General features: G+C 48.8%; 1 protein-coding gene across 1 annotated transcript; it reads right to left on the bottom strand.

Moving 5' to 3' along the window:
- Positions 1-9: 9 nt before the first annotated feature.
- itga1 (integrin, alpha 1) lies at positions 10-23,859 on the bottom strand. Its single transcript, XM_011617166.2, has 30 exons — positions 23,586-23,859; positions 14,714-14,834; positions 12,933-13,042; positions 11,833-11,921; positions 11,022-11,136; positions 10,503-10,630; positions 9,719-9,867; positions 9,491-9,641; positions 9,239-9,413; positions 8,744-8,817; positions 7,688-7,835; positions 6,995-7,140; positions 6,772-6,915; positions 6,440-6,691; positions 6,060-6,190; positions 5,542-5,717; positions 5,325-5,476; positions 4,777-4,887; positions 3,823-3,899; positions 3,315-3,441; positions 3,155-3,232; positions 3,001-3,077; positions 2,830-2,919; positions 2,489-2,591; positions 2,289-2,405; positions 2,095-2,193; positions 1,820-1,924; positions 1,657-1,746; positions 1,462-1,575; positions 10-1,222 (listed from the first exon to the last, which is right to left on the bottom strand). The coding sequence occupies exons 1-30, from the start codon at positions 23,632-23,634 to the stop codon at positions 1,166-1,168; spliced, it is 3,555 nt and encodes a 1,184-aa protein (XP_011615468.2). The 5' UTR covers positions 23,635-23,859; the 3' UTR covers positions 10-1,165.
- Positions 23,860-26,191: the final 2,332 nt, after the last annotated feature.

Raw genomic sequence — 26,191 nt, 5'->3', positions numbered from 1 at the left:
GTCAAGTGCTTCTTTGGTAGAAAGTCTTTATTTTCTGTACATAAGAGTCGGTTTATTTCTGTGCCAAAGAGGACGCATAAACTGAAATACCAGTGCATTATAGTGACTTCACAGCAGTGTGTGTGTGTGTGTGTGTGTGTGTGTGTGTGTGTGGGTGTGTGTGTGTAGGGGGGGTGTTCCTACCTGATATAGCCGCGCAATATAACATATACACATTCTGTACATACAGTTCAACACATGTGCTTTGTGTCAGTGGTGGGGGGGGGGGGGGGGGGGGGGGGGCACAGCTGAGGTGGGTTCAGGTACTTTTTCCTCTAAAAATATAAATATCAGTTTTGTTTTTTTTCTTGCACAGCTGTGCCACATCTGGGCCGCTACGTCAGCTGTGAAAACATGTGATTTCCCAGGAGAAATCGGAATCCAGAATCAAATCAACGCAATGGAGACAGAGTGGATGAACAGAAGCTACACATATTTACACACCTGCGTCCGCTTCAAAGGTGAAACACTTTTCTTTTTTAATGGCCAAATGTAAATGTCACCATTACTGTGGTTTGTAGCACCTGAGCAACAAAAATCCTCTTAAATTACAAGAATTCTAGCAAATACAATTATGTACACTAACCTCTATTTACAGTACAATCAAAGGTTTGGCTGTGAGAGCGGGGAAGACAGTTTTGGTTTCAGTGTTGTTAGCGTGTCTGAAAATAGGGATGTGCCGTGTTAAAGAGGTCGGGATTCGGCAAAAGACGACAAACAAATAAATCCAACTGTGTTTTTAAGGGAAAACAAAACGCAAAATTAGAGATCAGGGTCAAAGGTCACGTGTGAAACGTCTGGCAGGTGAGACGGCTGCTGATGGACGTCTGTGGGTCCTCATGGAAAAAACCCAAAGGACGTTTCTCCTCTGGAGCTCCAGTTGATACTGTGCTCAAAGTCTGGGGAAGTGTCTGCAGGAAGATAATCGTGTTTTCCCAGTCGTCGCCGGCGTGGAGCTGAGGCGTCTCTGGGTCTTGGGGCTCCGCCTCATCCTCCTCTTCCTCCTCCTCCTCCTCCTCCTCCTCCTCCTCTTCCTCCTCCTCCTCCATGACAATCGGAAAGTCTGCCTGTCGTTGCTCTCGCGTTTAACCTGCGCACTCAGTCCCGGGACTGCTGGCGGCATTCCTCAGTCATTCATTTCCTCCTTGGAATAGTCCCTGGATTTCCTCTTGAAGAAGCCCATCTGGAGCCACAGAAAGCAGGTTTACCACTCACATCTGCCCCGTTCAGCTAGCTTAGCATCAGTAGTTTGGCATCAAAAGGAATGGTGGCTGCGCTCTATTACACTGTTTGAAATGTTCATTATAGCCTTCTGATTAGCTCTTTCATGCTATGCTATGCTAACTGCCTGTTTGACCACCAGTGCAGGCTCCGCCCACATTCATGGCAATATGATAAAAAGAGAATTCCCTGCAGGTTTACCTTCCAGAGAAGAAAGATGACGAGCGCGAGGATCAGAATTCCGATCAGGATGCTGATGATGATGATCCAAATTGGGATTCCCCCTAGAGTCTCCTTGGACACCTGGATTGTCACCTGTTGAACACACACAAGCGCGCGTGAGGCCAAGTTCCGCCTCGGGGCAGAAACGTGGTGACTGAAGCGTCCCAGACTCACCGTCCGGTGGCCGCCGCTCAGCTCAAACAGCTGCGGCTTCCTGACGCTCAGGCTGGAGTTCACCACCATGTAGAGGCCGGAAAACTCTCCCTGTGGGAAGAAAAGGCCCCCCTCAGCGTGCTTTCTCCACAATCAGACAGAGACAGAGCAGAGCCGGGCTCACCTTGATGAACGTGGGCTTCCACACTCTGAAGGTGACGTTCACCTGGCTGCTGCTGTCCTCGGGCAGGGAGCAGCTGAAGGAGGCGCAGTCCAGGTTCTTGCAGCTCTGGGCAGCAAATCACAGCGACCTCTGCTTAGTGTCCCAGAACCCGAAACATCTGTCCCCGCCGCGCTAACCGAGTTATCGGGGTTCTGTGCGTTTGCGCGTAATTACGTTTCATGTCATCTGAAGGGAGAACGGAGAACGCGGCGCCACGTCGTTAGCGGCGAACTCACCAGCAGGAAGTCGCTGAGCGTCTCCTTCAGGGGGTTTGGGAACACGACGCCCGGGTTGATCTTGTCGCGGTTGAGCCAAAGCGACGCCGCGCACCTCACCTGGAGAGCAAAGAAGAGGCACGTGTGACGGCTCATGTACCTGTTACACCCCCACGCCAGCAGGTGTGTGTGTGTGTGTGTGCGTGTGTTGGCACCTGTGGGCTGGTCGCCACGTGCGTCAGGTACAGCAGGTTGTTTCCCCGGGGGGACAGGTGGGGATACGTCACTGTCATGTCCGTGGCCGGCGTCGGCGTGTCTCCCGCCATCTTCAGCTGAGCAGCAAAGAGTCGTGAGACGCCTGTGTTTACCAGCAACACCCGCAGCTACGCGCTCGGGTCGGATCATCACACGTTACCGTGTAGCTGATGTTGAGCTCCTCCCCGATCATCCCCGTGTCGTTGATGGCGCTCGGATACTGTTCAGCTACTTTCACAACAACATGCTCATCCACAGGCCACCTGCAAGATGATTTTAAGTCCATTTCAAGACATTAGACGTGTTTGTGTGGCAACTTTCATTTTTCCTTTGGTACGCTGGTTTTTAACCGATGTTTTGCCGGACGGCCGCTAGGGGGCAGTAAAACGCAGGTTCATGCATTTGAAAGTTGGTTGCTAATTAGAATTATAGATACAAAAACAACACAGTTGAAACAGAGATTATTGATCACACCATTGATCACTGATTCCATATACTCACACTGAGAATATTATTCCAGCCTCATACGTGACTGGGATGGAGAGCTGCACGCTGTTGTCATGTAGGGTGGAAGGCAACTCCTCGCTGTCGCTGTGGGAAACGCAGGATAAAAATCAACACTGTTTGACCAAAACACAGTGAAGGCGCTTGATATACAGCTGCCTCTCACACCTTGTCGCCGTCACGTTGATCTGGATAAATTCCTTGACGTATTTCGGATTGGCCTCAAACTTGACCTTGAAGCTTTCCTGTATTTAGAAGATCGCGTCAGATATTTAACCAGCAGCAGCAGCCAGGCTGGAGAGCCACAGGTGCACCTACTGACCTCTACATTGCTTCCAAAGAAAGGGTATCCGACATCGCACTCCACTTTGGTGTGGAGCAGGGAGCAGACGTTGTCTGTCTGAAAAGAGGGAGGAATCACGCACGGCCGTGAGACTGCAGCTGAAAGTGACGGAGAGAAAGAAAAGTTGTGCGCGTCTCACCTCCACTTTCATGAAGTTGACGTTTGGCGTGAAGCTGAGGGTGACTTTAGTGTTGTATGCGTTGTCTTTGCTGTTCCTAATGTTGATGTTCACGTCCATCTTGTCGCTTTTGGACTTGATTAACATTCTGAAAGCGAAAGACCTGCAGGTCAACCTCCTTGTAATGCGCCCCTCTCACCACCAGGGTGCAGGCGCGCACTGGCGTGCGCTGATGGCTAGAGTTTAGTGGTAGCTGCGTTAATCCTCCAAGGACGTGAAAACGCGCCTCCCGAACGTCATTTCAATCGATGTTCTATGTGTAAAACGGGACTGCAGCACTCTGAATTAAATTCTAAATGAATATCATTCAAACGCCTCCTCGGCAGTTCACCCAGGATTCGCTGCACAAGTGCTGCTGAGGCTGCACGTTCTCAGTCACTCAGCACAAAAAAACAAGTAAATCTATGGAACATTTACATTACAGTTGGATCAGAACTCAGTGATAAAAGCAGCGTCCTCTTGGACTCACCGTTTCACACTGGCCTCTGCAGTGAGAGAGAGGTCAGCGATGCACTTCTCGTTGTTTCCACAGTCCACTAAGGGGATCTAAAAGGGGGGAGAAGCAGTTTAAATGTTAAATACTTGTTTATTTAACTGCTTCGTTTACCTCGGATACAGACAGGGCGCTGCGCTACTCTGATGCTAAGCTAGCCAAAAGCTACTTTTGTGTTGATGTGCTTTAATTCTATGTTGCACATCACATTTGGTCACTTAAACCAGCCTGCAGTGTTCAACATTCTTTCAGGCTTGTTTCAGTTCTCGTCCTGGCTGCTGGTAAACCGGTTCCATTTACACCAATTACGTCAATTCAATTCTGACTAGGTTCCCACAAATAGAACCACACTTGGGTGCAGACGGCTGTTTCTCTCAGCCTCTGAATCTCCCAAAATAAATAAGCAGATAAACAAACAGAGAAGTAAAATTTAAATTGAAATAAGAGGCTGCAGTTGCTGTTTTTTTGTTTGTCCCCGCTGGCTGGACGGGTGCGTTGGGATGACCCTAATTTCCTTTCCCCTCTCAGAGCATCTGAGGGTCACTGTCTCACTGGTTCCCAGTCTCAGCGCTCTCCCAGTGGACTCTGCAGATCGTCCACTCTCCCGAAAAAAGGACAGGAATGTCGTACAGAGCAGAATGTCGCCAGTATCCGTTTGATGACCCCCCCACCCCCCGTCTCTTCCTTTTAATAACAATAAGAATGCAAACTTCCTCACAGAACCGTGCCCGTTCCCGGTTTCAACCCTTAATAGTTGGAGCAGCTCCGTTATCTGGACGCGGCGCTGTGGGAGTGTGGGAAACCCGCTGGCGGCCCGGGCCGACCCGTGAAGGACGGCCGTCAGCTGCCGCAGATGGGACACTTCTGCCTCCCAAACGCTTCCACAACAATCCTGCCAACCCGGAGAGAGGGAAGAATGTGGGAACTCACTGTCTTATTGATGGATTTGGGAAGGCTCTCGTCCAGGATCGGGCCCCGGTCCTCGTCGCTCAGTCCGAAATCCAGCGACACCAGGAGGGGGTCTCTGAAGTCTGGATGGTCCTGATGGAACAGAAAATGGGAACGCATGGACGACTAGAACCACCCTAAAAGTGCTGCTGCGCCTCTATCAGAGACATAAGATTTGACATTAATCCTGACGTTCGCGGCGCGTTTTGGCCTTCTGGGCTCCACTTCCTGCTGCAGCTGTTCTTTATTGGCGCTGTGGTTTGTGGTGAAAAGGGGCCATTCAGTTACTCCAGCAACGCTTCTGGTGGCGCTGGGGCGGGAGCAGGTATTCACGCTCCGCACGCAGTTGTTCCCACTGATTCGTTCCTCTCTGCCTCTCCCTGGAAGCGGCTAATCAGCGAAATCCGGCGCGGTGGCGAGAATAACAAAGTCTCGGCCTCTCGGATAAGAGACCTCAGCTGTCTGTCCTTGTAAGGCTCTTCTCAGAGCCAGGATCGGGTTGCCGTGACAGCGGGCTGATGGGGACTCACCTCCATCATGAAGGTTTCCTGCAGGCAGCGCGTCCCCCTGTCGCTGATGTTGAACTTCCTGCTGACCTTGCGCTCGCTTTTATCGTCCAGGTCGATGAACGCGGCCCTGGCCTTCGCACGCAAAGCGTCCAGCGTCAGGTCGAGGCGGATTTCTGCGGGACAGGCGGTGAATGAATTCTGAGCCAGTAGCGACGCGGCGCGGTGCTGAGTGGCTCACCTGCGCTCGACTGCGGGGCCTGGTGGTCCGATTTGACCCAGTAGCTGAAACAGACCTCGGTTGTCACGCACGTGGACCAGCGCGATCCGCGCTCGCAGTGGTACTGGGCCTGCTGCAGGTTGATTTTGGCCGGGTTGAAGGTCATGTTGGCGTAGAGCATCGCCACATCCCGCGACCTGGTGACAGGGACACCGTTACATCGTACAACAAACCGCCGAGCCAACATTCCAGGGAGAACCGACCCCCGCTGCCAAGTGCATTTTCAACTCTAAGCCTCATGGGAGATGGAGTTCTCACACAACTTAGCTGCACTATCGCCAGTAAAATAAGAAAAAAACAGTCTTGGACAAATAAGTCATGGCGTGGGCTGATGTTTGCGGGCTGGAACTGCCAACTGGTATCCAGTCTTTGGACCGGTCAGGCCCAACAGGACATACTCAGCTGTCTAAAGCCCAAGTGGACGATAAATGCAAAACACGAGTGATGATCGGGGTGGAATGTGAGCGCATGCTAGTTACCAGAATAGCGAAGCCCCTCCCAGGCCTCCTATGGTAACATCGGTGATCCCGTCTCCGTTCAGATCCATGACTCCGTGGATGGACTGACCGAAGAATTTCACCTTTTTGCCGTCTCCACCCGCGGCGATGCGCTGGAAGGGCAGCAGAGGACCAATCAGAGCCCATCACGGGTCGAGCTCAGCCTATACGTGTGTATCTGAGGGTCTGTGATGCGTGAGCAGATCCGCCGGGGTTAACTCCTCAGCTGACCCCTGACCGAACTGGAGACTCAGTCACGCATGTCGGCTTAAACGTGTGAGGCCGTCATGAGGGAGATAATGAGCGCGCCTCCAATCCCCACGCACACAGCGAGGAGAAAGGGAAGAAGCATTTTATCTCACCTGCACGAATTTCTTTTTTAACGTCGTATTCTCCCCGTGATAGATGTACACGGCCCCGCGGTGGTCGTTCTCAAAAGGCGCGCCGATCGCCACGTCGTTAAACCCGTCCAGGTTCAGGTCCGACACCGCCGCGATGGCGGTGCCGAAGCGAGCGCCGCACGGCTCGTTTTTATTCCCGCAGCTGTCTGAGTGGGCAGTGCAGCAGGACTGGTTGACTGGCTTCAAGGTGAACTGGTGCTCAAACTGGCCGTTCTGGTTATGGAGAAGAGGAAACAGGGTGGGTTGGTTTCCCGTGGCGGTCTGCAGACACGGACACGCGGCAGAAGCTCTACCTGCTCGAGTCTGTAGACGTAGACCTGCCCCTGCTCATCTCTCTCTGTGCCCATGAACATCGGCGCTCCGATCAGGAGGAGATCTGTGAAGGAATCGCCGTTGACATCCAGCGTCTGCAGCACGCTGCCGAAGTAGGAGCCGATCTGCACAGGGGTCAAAGCTTTGCTAAAGGAATGCTAAGCTAGCTTCACTTTTTTTTTCCTGTACTCATCGGTGACTCACCTGTTCTCCTTTAAGGATCTGCGACACCACTATCTTGTTCTTCTTATTCAGGCGGTAGACAAGGACCCGGCCGGTGTGGTTGTACCGCGGCGCGCCCGTGATGTACAGCACGCCATCAGGGGTGGACGCGGACTGTACATCATAGCCTGCAGAGCACCAGCATACGATATAAAACATATAAAACACATCTGGGCCCGACATCTTGCGAAGGCTCGATGCCAGCAGCTGAGTTTACAGGACGCGACCCGCCAGCGCTCGCTCTGAGGACGTGTTGATTGAAGAGGCTGATACTACGGTGCCGCGGACGCGTCGCGGGCCATAAAAGGCAGCGGGACCCAGAGAGGAGGCCAGTGTAAATTATTTATGCGACACAGAGGGAGAAAGAGAGGCCTTTGCTATCGATGCTGGATGAAATACACATTTCACTTGTTCATGAAATCAAAATATTTGAACCCAACAGCTGTAAAATTTCAACGGAGCCCTTGGAAAACCCGGTTTGTTGAGTTTAGTCTGTTTTCTGGGTTAGTGACAGATGTTTTCTTTTGAAATATCAATGTTAAACACGTATTTCACCAGCATCTCCGTGACAGTAGCAGCAGCCGCTCCAAAAGCTCACAGCACCTCTGCTGGCTCTGCTCCGAGCACCTTGGGGGGCTGATTGATGCACAGATCTGATCAGCCTACTCAACTCACCCGTGTACCCAGCCAGGCCCTCGTATCCGGCCTCCGCATGCGGGTCATAGAACTGGGCTTTTCCAGGGATGATCGTTCCTCTCGGAGTGTGCATCACTACTGTGCCGTTCCAATCGTACGCCCCCACAGCTCCCAGTAACACGCCTTCCTGCGGGAGGTAACAGATAGAACTCAAATGTTCTTTCTGGAGACAGAACGAACGATGGAAGTGGTGATAAACGTAAGTGAGGGAGGGCAGGAGGGGGGACTGTTTATTTTGAACACAGACACAGGAAATGCCTAATGAATGAATCCAAGTATCGTGTGTGTGTGTGTGTGTGTGTGTGTGCGCAGGGTAAGCTAAAGTGACAACAAAGTTATTTTTCTAGGATGGCCTGGAACCAATTGAATTTGTCACTTCCTTTTACAGTATAAAAGAAATGCGGATATATACAAGTTTGTTCTTATTTGCCCACTTATCAAACATTCTTGCTTATCTGGTGCACACCAATGATCCCATCAGGGACAGACAGGAGGAAGCAGTAGGTGTGTCTCATCATTCCAGCCTGATTTTGGAAGTCATTAAACAGACGTTTTATTTGTAGGATGCTAAAGGCTCGGCACTGTGGCGTAGTGTAACATCCAGCCCTTAAAAATCCTGGCGTGTGTGTGTGTGTGTGTGTGTGTGTGTGTGTGTGTGTGTGTGTGTGTGTGTGTGTGTGTGTGTGTGTGTGTGTGTGTGGGGCTCCCACAGCGCTGTGCAACCAGACTAAACTGTCTGAACACACAGAGGAGAGAGAGAGACAATCCTGTGGAAACAGAGGTGAATCACTGACTGGGGGAAGGTGCATCAGCGATCGCTGCGTCAGGACAGTTCCATTAAAGGAGCAAAACATCCACACCGGCTCACAAAGCCGCTTCTTTCCATGTTAAATGCTGAGCAGCCCTACAGTGATTCCCAGATAACAGGACATGGTGAGTGCAGCTCAGAGAGGGTCACTGAATTTTAGCTTTAAACGCTGCCCTTCTTCGGTGTTTGTGTGTCTCTGTGGGATAAACAACTTCATTTGGACTTACTTTAGACGTATGAGCACTGAAACCGGTCTGGGACATCTCCATCTCGAAGGACGATGTGGAGTTACTACTCGTAGCTGTAAAAAAAAAAAAATTTATTTATTATTTTTATTAGCAGAATTTAAAACAATGTGTTAAAGTGACACCCCTATTTATGTTGGCAACAATAAATAGGATCTCTCATATCAGTGTAGTGTATTTGTTTTATTAGGAACAATAGGCTGTTAGCTTAGCATGGCTTAGCTTCCAAATCTGAGCATTTGGAACATGACTAACTTTAAAAATACTGTGAAATGAAACATTTCATTTCTACAGATAATAGAAGTTGACCTAATAGAGAGCCATTCTCCATTGTTGGAGTTTTGAGCATGCTACCATGCTAACCGTGTTCCCCTTTTCCCAGACAAAAAAACTAACATCTCTCTCAAAACGTATCTGTTCTTTGGGATGTTTGATGCGTAAGATGCCTTGGCACTTGGCTTTGGGCTGCAGTCACACCTTCTAGGGCAAAAATCCTGCTTCCCAGAGCATCCACGATGGTCAGCAAGGCCACCTCGTCAGACACGTTGAAGAAGTGGTCCTTTGTGGGTTTACTGGAGATAGACTGGATTTCGTTGATGAACTTCTGGATTTCCGCTTCGCTTTTGTTCTGCCGATTGTAGTCGCCCAAAACCTGAAGACGCCAGAAAAGAAGAACCTTTGAATCAGCAACGCCACCAGAAATAGAAGGCAGAAGCAGTTTGCACTCACCGCGATGCCGAATCTCTCGATGTCGTCATCTTCACAGTCTGCTATGACCTTATTTAGCTGGTAGGAGTCATGTGACTCTCCGTCAGTCACGATCACCATGACTTTCTTCACGCCCTGCCTGGCGCCGCGCTCCGGCATATAGGCCTCCTTCCTGCAGGGCAGAAGATCCCCCACTGTAACTAATCTGGAGACTCATCGGAAGGGTGCAAAGGTGTCTCCGGCGAGCACCTGGCGGTATCGATCCCCTCGAAGGTCCTGGTCTGAAAGCCGGTCTCCTGCGGAAGCTGCTTCACAAACTTCACCAGAGCGTCCCTGTTGTCAAACTGGCTCAGGTTGACGTTGTGAGTCACATTCTCCGCGTAGGACATGATCCCCACCTAGAAACACACCCACACACGCACGTTTTTCTCCATCCTTTCCCCCGTTCTTCTCCTCCCAGACGGTCTGCTGAGAGTGCGGTTGGGTTTGGTGCCGCCGATATGACACAATGTTCTATATAGGGAGGGCAGAGCGCTTCAGCAGCCATGGAAGATCTGACTTACAACCACCAGCCTCCACAAAGACAGGACTTTCCAGTGCTTCCCCCCCCTGGAATAACTCCACCAGCCTCAGGCCAGATCAATATAACCATAATAAAAACGAGCCGCTTGTCCAAGCAGCGATCCAGGAGGCCAGAAATACACTCAAGGTAGAACGTAGCGAAGCAGCGGCTAAATTTACCCCAAGCTTCTAACGTTCTGCTCCTTAAATCAACTTATATCGATCCTTACTGCTGGCAGCGTGAAGGAAATTCCATCATGGCCGGGCGTTACATCGTTAAATATATGACGATGTGACTTGGCAGCACATGTTTTTCTAATCTTACATAACCCGACCACTTTTCCATGTTTGAGCCCGTAACTCGGAGCTCACCCTGCACACATCCACGCGGTTGAGCTCTGCTCCGTTCCCAACATGGTTGGAGTTCAGACTCTTTTCAGCAGGGTTTTCGTCACGCGTTGGTGCAACTGACCTGCGAGAGCTTCGGGCCGATGTCGATTTTCTGAATGAAACGTTCCAGGAAATTGGTGATGCTGGGCCAGGGGTAGATGCTGTTGGAGCCGTCCAGAACGATGACGATGTCCAGCTCCTTCGCACACTCTGAGGAATCAAGAGTCGGAGGGTTTAGGACTTGAGATACATTTCATGTCAGTTGCGGAAAAATGAATGATTTTAGGGGCGGTTGAATAATTGTTTCTGCTAAATAAATGGCTGGAAAAGGGAAAAAAGGCTGTGAAAAGTGCCTTCAAACTGTTTACACACACGGGTTCTTTCCTCTCTGGGAAAGGAAGAAGAGAAGCCTCCTAAGTTAGACATTCAGTGCAGCAGAAGGGACGGCTTGGAGGGGGCCGGGGGTCGCAGACAGGTTTACATTAAAAAGAATGCTCTAATCTCCCTTGTTTGCTTTGGAAGGGTGCGTTTAATTCCAGGAGTATAATCTCTCATCCCAGATAAAGCATGTACGTCCCGCACGGCTCGGACTCTTGCGTACCTTGCACAGACGGGGCCACTGAGTTGAGGACCTGGAAAGACGAACTGACATTGGCGCAAACTCCGGAGATGTACTGCTGTTTCCCACACATGTAGGCGTACTGAGGACCGCAGGCCTGTGGACACAGGAAATACACAAACATGCTAACTCGCAGTAGCCGCTGGTTAGCTTTCCACCTGCAAGAGGTCTTCCACGAGAGGCGACCCAGGTCACAGCTAAAGAGGAAAGAACTACTGAGAGAGGATTCCAGAGGGATTTCATTTGAAAAAATGACCGTGAATCCCTTAAGACGCTAGTTCTCAAGGGGGAAGGGAAAAAGGATACTGAAGAATCAAGCATGGAGGGAAGCAGGGATTTGAAATGAGGAACAAAAGCTGGAAAATGTAATAACATCCATAAATCCCTCAGACCCCTTTCCTCGGACAGCCTCAAGCTTTCCTAACGGAATTCTGAGATTTTTCTGCAGCAACGCTGGGAGCACAAAACCGAAACTGTTGCGAAACTGTTGTCGCACATTAAAGCATAAAAGCTCTACTGCGCTAACTGTAAAAGCGTTAGCATAAAACTAAAGAGCGTCAGCGCCTCACTGCTGCACTCTCCCATTTTAACACTTGATTGACAGTATCCTGTTACATTCCAGCGACATGAGGCCTCACTGGGAAACACGGAGGGGTCGACGCACGGTTCTCAGAGGTCCGGAGAACCTAAATGGTTTATATTTAGTCTTCCTTTTGTGTTTGATATGGATAATTTACAGTAGTGCCCTTGTGTAGGCCAGCATCACAAAGAGGAGCTTCTCCCCCCGCCTTACCAGAAATCCTCCACTGGGATTGGTCACCAACGTCGTTCCCATGGTCATGTTCTCCTTGACTTCGTGTAAGTTGGGAACGGTTGTGTTTTCTAAGAAAAATATGGAGGAATACGCAGTGTGAGATAAAGAGAGAGCGGAGGAAGAGCAAGAACAGCTGGAGAAATTCCTCTCCTGTATTTTCCCATAGGAAGAGAGACATTTACCCTCCTTCCTCACTCACATCTAGGCTCCCCATGAAGCCGTAATGTCCTCTGACATGTGGTTAAATATAGCATTTGTCATTACTTTACCATACGACTTATACACTAATAAAAGCTGTGGAGTGCAAATGGATGGACAGGATTCCAATCATGGGGGAAACTTCAACATGTGGCTAAAATTAGCCTGTTTGGAAAACGTTCTTTCACATCCTGAAAAACCAATTCCAGACAATGCTGATGGGGGAATTCTCAAGTTTTACAATTCCTGATTCTCATTTGCAGGGATTTTTGGCTTCGAGGTGCTGTCCTGAGATCAGCCTGGGCTTTGTGTTTCATCTTCGTTGCGAGTCACGCTCATCATAACCCCTTTGATCCCATCCGCCACAACAAAATTCCAGTGTGTAACACACTCCGATTATTTCCCAGATGTATCTGGGAAAATCAATCATGCACCCTCATGATGCACCCACGGAGGTGTGAGAGAATACGGGCGTTATCTTCAGTCAACTGTGAACTCCAGATAATGGGATGTATCGTGTAATCTGGGAAAAAATCTACCAAAGTTACGGAATATTGTGAAGACGCTACTCAGAAATCCGGTCGCAGGGTCTCGCGGTGGCTTCCAGGCTCGGCCGGTGTCCAGTTTATGTTTGTTAGATTCTCAGGCCTGATTTTTGGTCGTCAGGCTCATCCAAGAGAAGCAAATAAAGGACAGCGGAGACTTAAAATATAACTGGGAGGCATGCACAGCAGAGAGCCCCGGGCTGGTTTACAAATTGGAAGGATGAAGAATTAAAAGCCTTGTTTATTTACTGTCTTCCTGTTCTGATGGGCCTCACTTCCTCCCTGAGAATCACACAGTCACACACACACACACACGGAAACACACTGTATTCTTACTTGGTAGCTCCAGTTTGATACACGTGGTGTTCCCTGTGCCCACTGGACACTTATACACGTCTCCTGTCCGTTTCGCTGGCTGGCCCGACAGCGGCGATCCAATTAGAACCCTGAACAAGCAAAGAAAACTGGTGATTGGTCGTTTTTAAAGCCTTCCAGCCAACCAGCACGCATCCTTTTAGGAGCTTTAAAATGATAATGAGCACCAGTGAAAAGTTACTGCAGGAATGAAACATTGGCAGGTTGAAACTGGCACCTTTCTGTTGCCCCGAAACGCCACAGTGGGCTGTTCAAATAGATTATTATGGTTATAAACAGAGTTTATTATAATTGGCATCTAAATCTCTGGTTGCCTCATTATTAAATTCTAAAACCAACAGTTGAATATAGCCTAATTTTCCTGATTGTCAACGTCAACGTGCATGCGTGGCTTTCATAACGCCGTGTCACTCCGGCGGTACGCCAAAGCCAAAAAGGGACGGTCATCAGCCTCCCTCCAAACATCGGGGCTCATTAACATTCCTCAGCTGTAATGGGCCCTGGTCATCTGCAGCGCGGGCCGAGAGGAGCTGTGAGAAGCAGCACAACGTGACCCAGCTCAAGTCGAAGTCCCGGTACCTGCCAGGCGTCCTCCCTCACGGGTCGGCCTGACCACGGCGAGAGAGCCGCTCTCAGCAGCACCTGCTGCCCTTAACGGTGAAACGATCAGGTCTGTTCTTACAGTGATGCTGTTTCTGTCAACACGGAGAGTTTGACCCAAGTTCTTGCTAACACAATGGCAGGAGGGCGATCCAGGTCATAGCCGTTGATGCTCAAGCAACTGGTTATGAACCAGTTCCAGCTCCGTCCACATGTTCAGCTGAAGCTGACGTTGAAATCAAAGAGATCTGGAGGAAACATCTGTGAGTAATCACTCTCCTGCCAGTTTGGGCAACTCTCCGTTGCATTACTTCACCGTCGCCATCCTTTCCCTCGATCTTTTCACACGCGAACATTCCGTCTCCTGGAACCTCCTTGTCCTCATTTCCCTGAAACTCTGTCCATCACTGCAATTGTTTGCAACCTGGAATGTTGTCTTTCATGTCTCCGCTCTGTTCTGCCCACATTCTCTCGGGTGCTTATCACCCAGAATCAGTTGGGCAACGCTCAAACGGCGCTGGTGTCATTCCAGCCTTGGGTTTGAGGTTCCAGCAGCAGCTGTTTATGACCAATAGTGAGGAGAAATCTGCGTAACTGATCCCATTAGGTGGATAAGATCGATGCCGGCAGTGATGCCGACACATGTGGGAAGGAATCAGGAGTACGAACTCCAAACGGGGGTAACCAGAGGTGGGATGTAAACAGCTAAATAGGCTTAATGGCTCTTGTAATATTTTACAGGGAGCTTTGCAGCGAGGAGACGCTTGGTTTCATTATGGTGCAGTTTGTGGACGTTCTGGGAGGCGTTTTAAAGTTAACAGCTACAGCCGTAAAGACAAACATCTTCATTACTGCAGCTGCTGTTTTCTCCTTCGCTATTTTATAGGAGAAAGTAGTTCCTTTTCGGGGTTTTGGTTCCTTTGCAGATGGAATTTAGGGAAATGCTTTGATTCTAATCCAGTTTTCACAAAGTTACTAGAATTCTGCTCTAAAGTTTGTTCCATCCACTGAGATCAAAGCAATCTTTGATTTCACTATAATTCTGCTGACCTTTCTTCGCTTGGACCATATTTCACCGTGACCACCCAAAGCGTGGTTTTGGATTCCCGCCTCTCCGATGAGGACGAAGCCTTGACACTCACCATTTCCCCTCGCTGTTCTCAAACTGCTGGACGGTGTACCCGAACATGTCCTCCAGTGGGCCGCTGAAGGACATGCCGTTCTTCTGGTCCACGTTGAAGGACAGGACGCAAGCCAGCAGCGCTGTGGGAGGAGAAGAAGAAAGACGTCATTCGGAACCCTGAAGGTGGCCAGGAGGTCATGACCCGCAGTCATGACCCAGATCATAAACAATAGACGACAAATGTTTCTAGAGTCGAGAATTTAAAAAATAAAAATATTTAATTATGTCATGGCAAGAGACAAAACTGAGGTTTGCACTGTATGAACCACACACACACACACACACACACACACACACACACACACACGGATTTGGAGTGCGAAGGAGAAATTTTGACCGTCAGTGCGACCGGAGTGCCCGTCCTGACCTGCAGGACAATGGCCTCCTCTCTGCTCGCCGTCCCTCCGTCTGTCCCTCAGACGAGCGTATATCACAGTGGCCCTTAAAAAATCCATCCATGACTCATTGTGCCGCCACCACAATGGCAGCCTTTATATCTCAGGAAGCAGGGAATTCCTCCGGTATAATATATTCGATTCTGGGACGCGTGAGGGAGTGCAGAGGAGGAGAACAGTGGGGTTAAAAAAAAGAGACCACAAAAGAAGAGATTTGTTCTTGGATGTTGTGTTGCCTGGATTATTTAGTCAGTGCGGATATTTCGGTCCTCCTGAGGGTCTGACGGTGATGTACCCCACTTCACATGGAATTGAATTACATTAATGGTTCTTTAATTGGAGTTTGGAGACCACATGCTGTTTTGGAGTCAGTTTAATCCAATTAAGACTGCATCTGATAATAGGCCAAGATGACAAAAACAGTATGACAGTATTTACAGTATAGAAGCTATAGATAAATATGTGTTTGCTTTTACTTGAGTCCATCGGGTTTCTGCAGACATTGATCAGAATAGACCCACAGTGTTGAAAACAAACCTTAAATAAAGGTCCTAGAAACACATGAGAAAGCACGAGTCATATATCTATTCTATCATCCGTCTAGAGATTAAGGTCTTTAGATGTAAAGACCTGAAATCTCCGTTTCCATCGAAGTTCCATTTCCTGTCTCGGCTGACATCATTCCACACACACTCGCACAGTTAATTAAATGGAATTAAGATGGCGTCTGGCCAGTCAGACCATTTCTGTCTATCGGACGCTGAGCTTGCACACACTTGAGGGTAACGCCAGTCTCTAAATGACGTGTCCTGCGTCCTCTGTCTAGGTCCCCGTCTTTTGTTTACACAGTCATTCTCAGTCGGTGTCTCCTGATTCCGCTCTGCTTAAATCCAAACCAGGGAATTACGCAACCGGCTATTTTGGGTGGTTTTGCTGACATCTGCCCTGGAAAACCGCAACCATTTGTGGATGGAAATGGCTTCATGAGCCTCTAGAAGTATTGGATATAAAGCTGTCTGTTATCTGGAAGCTCCGCACCGGGTTCCAGTGGACGCAGCAGAGCAGGCGTAGATGTTTTCATAGCTAAGCTAAGAGGGAAAAGGGCCAAGACACCACCTGAGTTACTCTTACAACATTACTGTCAAACATTCAGAAGTCAAGCTGTTGAAATGCAGCAGCAACAGCAGATGAAACCCTTGTCATCGAGGCCAAGACGGCCTGGACACAAACACCAAACTGAACCGAAAGTTAGCACACATTAGCCTCTGAGACAAGAGGACAGGAGAGCTTCAAAGTTTCCTCAGCTGTGGTAAAAACACCTGACGGGCACCTGCCCACCTGGAACATATCATGAGCAGCTTGAAAGCTTAACGCACCTCCGCACTTGTCAACAGCGGAGTCACAAAACATAAACGGCTGCAGATGAGGAACAAAATCCAAGACAGATAATTTCAGCAAAGTGCCCTAAACACCAAAAAAGGCGTCATCTGAAGACCTGGTGCAGGACATCCAGAATTAATGTGTTAAGGTTTTTATGACAGAATGGGGTATGACCCTTCCAATAAAAGTTTAAAAAAAGGGTTTTGGGTGGGACCGGACTGCGCCATGTGTTGGTGTTTTACAGCAGACATGGAGAGAAGCCACGCAATCTGGCATGACCTCAGTTAGCCCAGAGGCACGAAACAACTGAGAGCCTCATATTTCCAAATATTTCCTGCTTTGTTCCTCACCTTTTTGGCAGCACTTCCTCCCCAGTACCCTTCACTCTCGGCCTTATCTTCTTGCCCATTTACTTTGGCCAGTTCTTCCTCGGTTCTGTTCTCTTTCGACTGCAGGAAACGTCCTGACTGTCTTATTTTTCTCCTCTGGCCGTACTTGCCGCTGCGGCGCGTTTGTTGGCAGACAGTCAACGCGGAGGTGTGAAGAGCACACAAGAGGTCTTGAATGTAGATAAAAACAGACACACACACTCTATTTCTATGGAAAGCGGAAGTTAGATGAATTAGGTGGGAAGATTACCGCACACTAAAAACTAAACTTCCACCTTTTTCTGACTGTACACGCTCAGTTGTAGAGGCCAAAACAGGGACGAACAGTTGCAGAATGCTGATCAGTCAGGTACAGTCACCACAGCTTATATAGCCAATGCAAGCTGGACCCATTATACATTTATTACCAAGCAGGGTTGAGTCGAAACATCTGTGAAAAACTGTAAAGTGAACTGAATTTCATGGGGCCATTACTGTTCTGATCTCCTACAACCGTGCCCCCTCCCCAAATCCACTGATGAGTTCATTCCCCCATTCCTCCTTCAAGAGCATCGTCAATCTCTCTCCGTTTCCTCCCATCTAGTGGTCTCTATCAGCCATCCCAGCATATCTCCTCATGCATCTTCTCATTCCCCGACTGGACGGGTCGGCCCGCCGGTGTCCGATTCCGCTCTCAAACCTCCAGATGTGCTCCGCGGAGCAGAGGACCTGCACGCCTGCAAGCTGAGAGCCGTGACATCATCCCCCCCGACGGCTGTCAAACTTTCATCCTCCCACAAACTCACTGTGGACACTGCAGGGATGGTTGGCAGCCTCCTAAGCGTGACCCCACAGCAGACGCGGGCCTGTTAAATGTGCTGATCATCAGCTTTATAACCCATAAAGAGCAGCTGGGATGAGGGGACTTCTGGGATAATTGGGACACCCGTGGGGGAGCTAAAAATATACACACCCCAGGGTCAAGGAATGACCTTCCTCCAGATTCAATAAGCAACATGCAAAAATAATCACGCTACGCCCCATTCTATGGGAATATACTGACCGTGAGCTTCCGCCTTTGCAGACTCGGTGAAAGCAAATGAAAAGAGGAGAAAAAAGACCCCAGAGAGGACAAACCCCAACAGAGGGAGCACCACGGCAGCTTTAAATAGCCTTTAATGTTGAAAATGGGAAAGGAAAACCGCTTCGATCGACTTATTTGGTCATCGTTCCAGTCGGTCAGAGCTGCCCCGCCTACCCTACACCTGACCCCCGGTAACCTTCAGCGTGCGCCAACCCGTCGCTCTTGTTACCTCCCAAACCAGGCACAAATGTGGAAAAAATGCTGACAGCAAGGTGGCAGATGCCAGAAGATGACATATCAGGGCTAAAAGACTGACACTGTGTGTGTGTGTGTGTGTGTGTGTGTGTGTGTGTGTGTGTGAGTAGCGAAACACCGACGTGTTCCTTAAGCCCTTTAAAACCATGCTTAAATGAGTGTCTGTGTGCACGATTACAAGCTTAATCTAAATGTTAGCTGCTCCGTCTGCCAAATGTCGGACTAAACACACATCTTGAAAAAACCCCAAGAATCTTATGAAGAACTCAGAGTGAGCTGCTGGTTTTCACTTTACTTCTACTGTACTCACGCTCCGGCGTGCTTACTTGGCCTTTAACTTCACTTGATTGTTGACCAAAATCTTATTTTCAAGGAGGAAAAATGCATCGGGGATGATAAAAACAGGAAGGTATGGCCTCGGCGGGGGCCGCAGACACTCCCTCGCCATCAAACACAGATGTGTTCAGATCCAGTCGTGTTTTTTCAAGGCTGCTGGAACCGTAAAGGGAAACACCGGCCGAGCTGCAGGCGCTCACAAGCTACCGTGTAAGGGGCTGACGTTCATTTATCATGTTAGCTAACATGTTAACCCAGTGTTTCCTCTCTGGAGCTGCTCTCTGTTTCACAATTGGGAGGGATCTGGGAGCACAAACGCGGTTCCAGTAATGAACGCTGCTCACATCTGTTGATCAAGGCGCTCACTAATGCAGAACCGGGCCGGTCCGGAATGACCCAAACGCCCTGAACTAGCCCCAAGTTTGATCGTCGGCCTGTGAAGCGATTAGACCAAGAGCGCTGATCTTCCAGAGGGGATCATGTGGGCTTGTTGCTCCACAGCTCCAGTTCTCCGAGCTCGGTGCCAGTTTGATGGATGGTGGAGCCATGGAGGAGAGCAGGGGGGCAATCGGGCCCTCGCAGGGACACAAACAACCACAGGCAGACACACCGGTGCTCAGAATCGGCTCAGCTGGTTGAGAGAGTTAGTGTGCGTGCGTGTGTGTATGTGTGCGTTCCTCGTTTGTTTTTTCTGGCCGGAGGTCAGGGGGTCGCGGTCGGAAGACGCTGGAAAAAACAAGGAAATGACTGGAGACAAATCTAAATCCTGTTTTTTTTTGTTTTTTTTTTAAAACTGCTTAATATCAGACTACGCCCAAAAATGAAAGAATAAAGCGCGAAGCTTGACTGTGGCTGCGCTCTCCAGAGCGTGATGACGACACTCAGAGGAAGTTGAACAGGTGCACGACTTTAAGCCATTTTTAAACCATAATCTAACCATCCCTTCACCAAGGGGGGGCATTGTTCTGGATTTCACATTAACTTGTCATCCAAAAGCTGAGGGGCTTTGATCAGAAAGCATCATCTATATTATGTAACCTTGTATCACTACTATATATATATAAATATATAGAGAGTTGAACAACCTCCATTAAAGGAAGACCACTCACATCTTCCTGTACTTCTCTTATATGGTTACATTATATCCAGTTTTAAATTCTAGCTTTTTTTGTTGCTGATAAACTAAAACTATGTGCACATCAGCGATGACTAAGTTCCTTCCAGTCTGCTGTCTTTGACCAGACACATTTTTGCCCACGCTGGAGATAATGCAATCTTACCTCTGCAAAACTCCCTCTCCCCCCAGCCTCCCCTCTGTCTGCCCTCCCCTCTCCTCCCTCATCTTTGCACCAGAGCTGCATCCAAGCGGTGCCAGAGGTCACATGACCAGAAAATACCTCCAAGCAAATTATCTGCAGACGTTAGAGTGTGAAGAGGTAAGCATCTGATCACGCGAAAAGGTTCCGCACGCGGCTGCTGTCTGGCCTGGATTCTGCAGCGGGCGACTGCTGAAGGTTTTGTAGTCACAAGGTCTGAGCGAGGACCTCCAGGTCAAATACAACTCACAAGACTGCCTGATCAAACCACAAAAAGCAACTACAGCATATAAAGACGTCTAGAGAGAGTTTTTCATGCAGCCTGCAGCTTTAAAAAGACCACATTCTCCAAGGTTGTTGCCACTGAGTCCCTGAGACAGCTGCAGCAAGGATTCATGGGAGTTCTTGAAGATGGTCCTGAAACTGCAGGAACTGCTGATGGATGATGGACTATGGCAAATCCTTTCATGTGTCCTGTGTGTGTTCGAGTGTGTGTGTGTGTGTGTGGGGGGGGGGGGGGGGGGGGGGCTCGACCTTCCTCGAAGGTTAAGACCCCGCGAAAGCTGAGATGGCGTGTGATGTCACGTCTCCGTGGGTGTCTTGTTGGTTTGAGCTATCGGGTTCAGGTCGAAGCGTGTGCACGTTGTCGGGGGTTTTTCTGCACTTATCTCGTTATCGTGCTGCTCAAGTGTTTACTTTGGAGCTGTGGGGGCACTTACAGGAAGATTCAGTTTTCAAATGATGTTATTTCATGCCGTTATCGTCATGACGGCTGCTTACATTTATAAACAAAGAACGCCTTCAGACGCATTCGCCAGCGTTAGCTTTCGCACGCTAACGCGATTAACGCGAGATGAATCGCATTCGCAGACCATCCATATTCTGTAGATCAGCTGATCGGTGGGGGGGGGGGGGGGGGTCACGGGCATCATATCCCAGAGGCTGCTGGGCAAAGTCCTTAACTCACAGTCACAGAACTGGTTTAGGACGATCAGCAGAGATCTGCAGAGCTTTTCCCCAGTGGTTTTAATGCAACCATGTAGGATTATGGGACATATACTGTCGCTGATTGTAGCTAATACTGAATGACATAACATTTATTAGGGTTTCCTTTTTTACATGCTGCAACAATGCAGACCATATTCTGCACCTCCAACACTCACACAGGTTCTCCAGCTGGAGCCTTTTGTTGCATTCTTCTCTACATCTTAGTTCACGTTGGTAAAAGCTTATGTCTTTAAGCCTTAGGACAGAAAAGAAAAGAAAAATGTCGCAGAAAGCCCAAACTTTTATTGGTTCACTGCAACCCTGACAGGAATAAAGGCATCGGGACGCTCAGTCTGCAACTGTTGCCTTCACAGTTGCCACATGAAGCTTTAGAGACATCAGAGGTGTCATGTGGGTGGCATTTGTGGTTTCCTGTTCAATCCGTGGAACTGGAACCTTTTTTAGTGAAATGTACACGGAGCACATAAACTCTTCTTCACCTTTGTTCACACAGCACTACTTCCTGCCCCACAAGCTATTTTCAAGTCGTTGGTTGAATGAGAGGCATGTGATTCGGCTCCACTAATGATGCATTCAGCACCACAGAGGAGCAGCAGGGAGGTGTTTAGGCGTGCGTGGTTCATGCCCCATGCAGTATTATTGGTCATTGAAGATAGTTTAGGAGAAAAGTTTGAGGAAAGTGCTGGTTGGTAGGCAGCAAACGACAAAAATCACACCTCAACCACTTTGGATGTGGACCTGATGCCAGGGGACAAGCATGCTTGCAGAAAACAGTGCCTGTGTGGTTACATCTTGCTGTGGTGGAGGGTTTTTTTCTCTTTTTATTTTAGGCTAAAGGTACCATCGTCCACAAGCTTCGGCTGAGAAAACACTTTTGTGTCTGTGAACAATAGCGTTTCTTCGAGAGGTTAATGTTTTGGCTCGCTGCAATGAAATGAGGGATTTAATCAAATTTTCTCTCCCACCGCCAGTAAACCGTTGCCTTTCACCTGAGACCAATTAGCCCTTGGTCGTCTGTGCTCACTGACGACTCCAGCCTCAGTATTCCAAATGAAAGCTGATGTTATTTCAAAATGGATTATTTTTTGACCTGCTACTGCTGGGATCTGTTTCCTTCTTGTCTGGCTGAATTTCCATCTACTGATGCTATTTGTCATGTGAAGACCACTCAAGATGTAGCCTTAGACAACCGTTGCTCAATATAATGCAGCGTAAATGTGCTATTTTAGTCGTAAAATCACAAAACCAGGTTGGTTTTGAGCCTCTATCCTTTCTTTCTATCTCTGCAGAGCTCCAATAGACATTCTTCTGGCTGTCTGTCAAAGCAGCCATCGAGGGAAACTGGATACACCAGTGAGAGGATAAAGGTCCCACGGCTGTTACTTTAAAGATCTCATCAGTTCTGTTGTCTGTCTGCTCTATTTACATACACATTTACATACCAGATCAGGTCAGCAGTAGGTAAAGTTAGAGAAGATTAACCTCTGCGGGTGGAGCAAGAGGATGTGAAAGCTGCTGGTCTAAATCATTTCTGGCTTCTTATAAGGTCTTTCTGTTGGGCTCTGAGGACCTGTGATGGTTCTTCCATACGGTTCTCCCAGACTATGTGATGAATTGAAAGCAAACTAAATCTTGATTGCGTGATCCTTCGTTTCCCGTGTCCGTCCCGCTCACATCGCCCAGTCCGGCAGGGCCACTCGGCTCTGACACGTCCTGATGGAAACCAGATGCAGCACCAAACTCAAACCACCTGCAGCTCCGTCTCTGTTCGGAATTCACCCAGATTAAATGCTGCCACTACAGTGAACATATGTGGGCCTCTGAGGCAGGCGGAGGCGGCTCCCCCTGGATCTCAGACCCCCCTCCATCTAACACAGCTGAGGTCAAGCTTCCACAGTATGGCGTGGACGAGCAGGATGTGACACGCTCGCTGGAGGATGGCAGCTCCCATTCATAGAGTCAGCTTCCATAGACGGAGCCAAGATGATTACTTAATGACCAGAGGCAATCTGATTAAAGGAGCTGGAGGAAGAGGCAGCACGATGTTAAACCTGGCGCACACACACACACGTATAAACACACGCCACCTTTTTTCAAACTTAATTCTGTAATGAACATCACAAGCCATGTCACATGTTAGGAGCAGGAATTAGTAGGGTTAGGAAGGTATGCCTTGTCTGCTCATCATCCCTCCCGTTGGATGTGACCCGGAAGTCCGGTAAATATTAAGGAAATCAATGTTATTATGTCGAACATTAATAAAGCCTGACCGAACAGGGACATGACGCAGAGCGTGACGCATGTATTTACAAACACGTCCCGACCAAAGTCCGTGACAGTGTGCGCAGAAATGGATGATCAAGTTTGAATACTTGTGCGCGAACACTGGAGCGCGCAACAGTGTCAGCGTCTGCGCCTCGCAATAAGGAAAGCAGAAAAGAAGAAATAACATGTGGTCAGTGGGGACGGAAAGTATTTCAGGACATTTCACGGCGACGCCGGTGCCACCATCGTTTAATGGGCGCGCAAGATCGCGGGTGGATGCTTTATAGCCGCAGGCTGCGCGGACTCCCGTCTGGTGTGTGCGCAAAAGACGCGGAGACCTGCAGAAACGCTCTCTCATCCTGACGCGCACCATTGGTTCAGGTGAGAAAGATAAATGAACATCCGAATCTGTGGCGTCACTTACCAACAACCGCAGATGTTGCCGTCGCGAAGTGTCGCCTCGCTCTCTGCATCCTGGCGCACCGAACAGACGCAGCCTCGGTTATTCCACCACTTTCCCTCACTTCCCGGCTCGGTTTGCAGCGGACACTAAGAGGCGTAAAGTTGGCTAAACGGACGCTCAGCTGTTGAGGCACATCTGAGCTGCAGCGTGCGCGGTTTCACTGTCCGAGGTCCCGTTAGGAGCTGAGCCCTCTGGATGAGGTCCGGCCCATTACTACTGTGACGAGCGCGGCGGACTGGAGAGACGGAGAGAGAGGAGGAGGAGGAGGAGGAGGAGGAGCAATGTGAGGATTTCACTGACTGATTGTAGGTTCCGTGAGTTAGGCTTCCGATTTATGCCATAATCATTACAGTTCAGTCACAGACAGACAGACAGACAGACAGACAGACAGACAGACAGACAGACAGACAGACAGACAGACAGACAGACAGACAGACAGACAGACAGATAGATAGATAGATAGATAGATAGATAGATAGATAGATAGATAGATAGATAGATAGAACTCCAAAAGTTTTGCTTCAGGTTTGGTTGATTTGGCTTTATCACGTCACAGTGAATTCTTCCCATACGCTGTGTTTTTTGGGTGAATGTAAATGAGAATTTTAATACCTTTCTGCATCATAAGGGTGCTGCTGTAATGTAAGCATGATCACAGGTGCACACGCGCAGCCTGCAGTCCTAGACGAGCCTGTAACAAAATAATGACAGGGATGAGCGCCAGGATCAGTCTATGCTTATGTCATTTAGGCCCCGCCCCCTACAAGGCTGTATACTACTCTGCTAACTACTTGAATGGAGCATGTGAGCATTCTCGTGTACTTTAGGATGACTGAGCCCTGCGACTGTTGTCATCCTGTAGCTGAACATCACACGCACACGTTCTCATCTTACGTCACAAACACGAATGACTGGTCGAAGGCCAACAATAACAGCGCACGCTTAGATAAAGAGAAGCATCTGTATCAGGCGGGATCTTGGGAGCGTCCAGAGAATAAGATGGTTTACAGGAGTCCATCCTGCCTCCAGCAAGACTCAGGAAGGCCCTCATTAGCTTCCATGTCTTTTCCCACTGGAGGACCCCTCCCCGCCCGGCTCACCCCTTCCTCATCCTTTTATGGATCTTTTAGTCGGGTTTTCTAATAACACTGACAATAGAGCGCAGAGTAGAGCTACTCCATGTTTTCATTCCTCACATCTGCACAGTTTCCGACCCTCGCCCCCCCCAGCTCTGAGTTGTAGTCCTCTATTAGCCAGGAGGGTCTATCCTAATGTGTTTTTCTCCTCTGGCCAGTTAGAAATGTCTGTATACATGCAGACAGGAAGAGCGCATTAGGGACGTAAGATACCGAATGAGTCAAACGCACCTTCATTCGATTTCACAAATGTTTCCTTTGCGCGGAAAACTCTGGAATCCGTTTATATTGTCCAGTCATTCCAGCTCCTCTAAAGTGCTTCTCAGTGGCTTTATGAAGCTGGGGGGGAAGCGGGGGGGTGCAGACAAACTGTGGACAGTAAATCGCCCCTAAGTGAAGGAGATGAACTCGCCGCGTACGGACCGAGGGACAATATTTATCTGCGGATGGAGTCAATGATTGAGCCATTATGAGGCTACTAGCGGAGGATTGTTGTCTCCTTTCACTGGCGAGCATCTGAGGAATCTGGAATGTATACAGCAGGATGGAGTGTAAAGTGTCGATGACAGCTCACAGTAAACACATGCTATGCAGGGTATCCTCTGTTCCTGCATTAGATTTCTATATATGGAAGTTACACACCATAATTCACGATCTACAGTATGGCACATCTGTTGATAGGTCAACCCATACATGGGAAAGAAGCATTTGTCTTCCGTAGGTTATCATTAAAAGGTCTTTTCATCATCTGATGAATTCCAGAAGTCAAAAGGAGAATATCATTGTAGTGTTGTTTTGTCATATGGAGAGAGGCCCGCCAAATGATGCTAACATCTGTCAAAGCTACAAGCTAACTGAATAAAGCACCCAAAGAGTCCATTTAGAGAGCACTGGGAGCCATGTCAAAAGTGTTCAGACCCCAGTTTGTTCACCCTTGAAGCTGCTCTGCATCAGGAATGGTGGCTTACACCTAATCGTGGGAGAATTAGTCGTAATTTGTTTCCATCCAAGTCAGACCTGGAGTCTCATGGGAGGTTTGTTGCCTGCAGAATGGTTATTTTGGTTAGCCTCCTTTTATATTGGTGATAAACCATTAAAAGTGTGTCTGAGTGTATCTGTAATACTGTGGAGTCGATTTGATTGCCAGGAAAACTAGTTATTCTGTGGAGAACCTTCGCAATAAAATCCAGTCAAATTCCATACAGTCTAGGAGAGAGAACCTGTCCTTGGTCATATGCTGCATGACTGTGGTGTTTCTGTCTCAAAGTCTCCCAGCATGACTTAGCAAAACCTCGGGACGACCTTAATGGGAGGGGGGGAAAAAAAAGTAAAATCAGTGTCAGCTCAGCGTGAGAGAAAGCAGAGCCATCTCTACTGGTTCCTCTTTGATGAGAACAGCCTTTGACTGTTTCCAACCCCTACATTAACCAG

This window comes from Takifugu rubripes, chromosome 6 (assembly GCF_901000725.2).
Source record: "Takifugu rubripes chromosome 6, fTakRub1.2, whole genome shotgun sequence".
In the NCBI taxonomy this organism is placed as follows: domain Eukaryota; kingdom Metazoa; phylum Chordata; class Actinopteri; order Tetraodontiformes; family Tetraodontidae; genus Takifugu; species Takifugu rubripes.
This window is presented reverse-complemented; position numbering and strand designations above follow the sequence as displayed.

Bases quoted from the DNA above. Each gene is read 5' to 3' on its own strand.
- itga1 (XM_011617166.2), bottom strand. From the start codon at position 23,634: ATGCAGAGAGCGAGGCGACACTTCGCGACGGCAACATCTGCGGTTGTT. The intron at 8,818-9,238 runs GTGTGACTGCAG...TTTTTTTTACAG, and splicing joins CAGGATTTTTGCCCTAGAAG to CTACGAGTAGTAACTCCACA. The intron at 3,442-3,822 runs GTGAGTCCAAGA...TTTCGCTTTCAG, and splicing joins GCAGAGGCCAGTGTGAAACG to AATGTTAATCAAGTCCAAAA.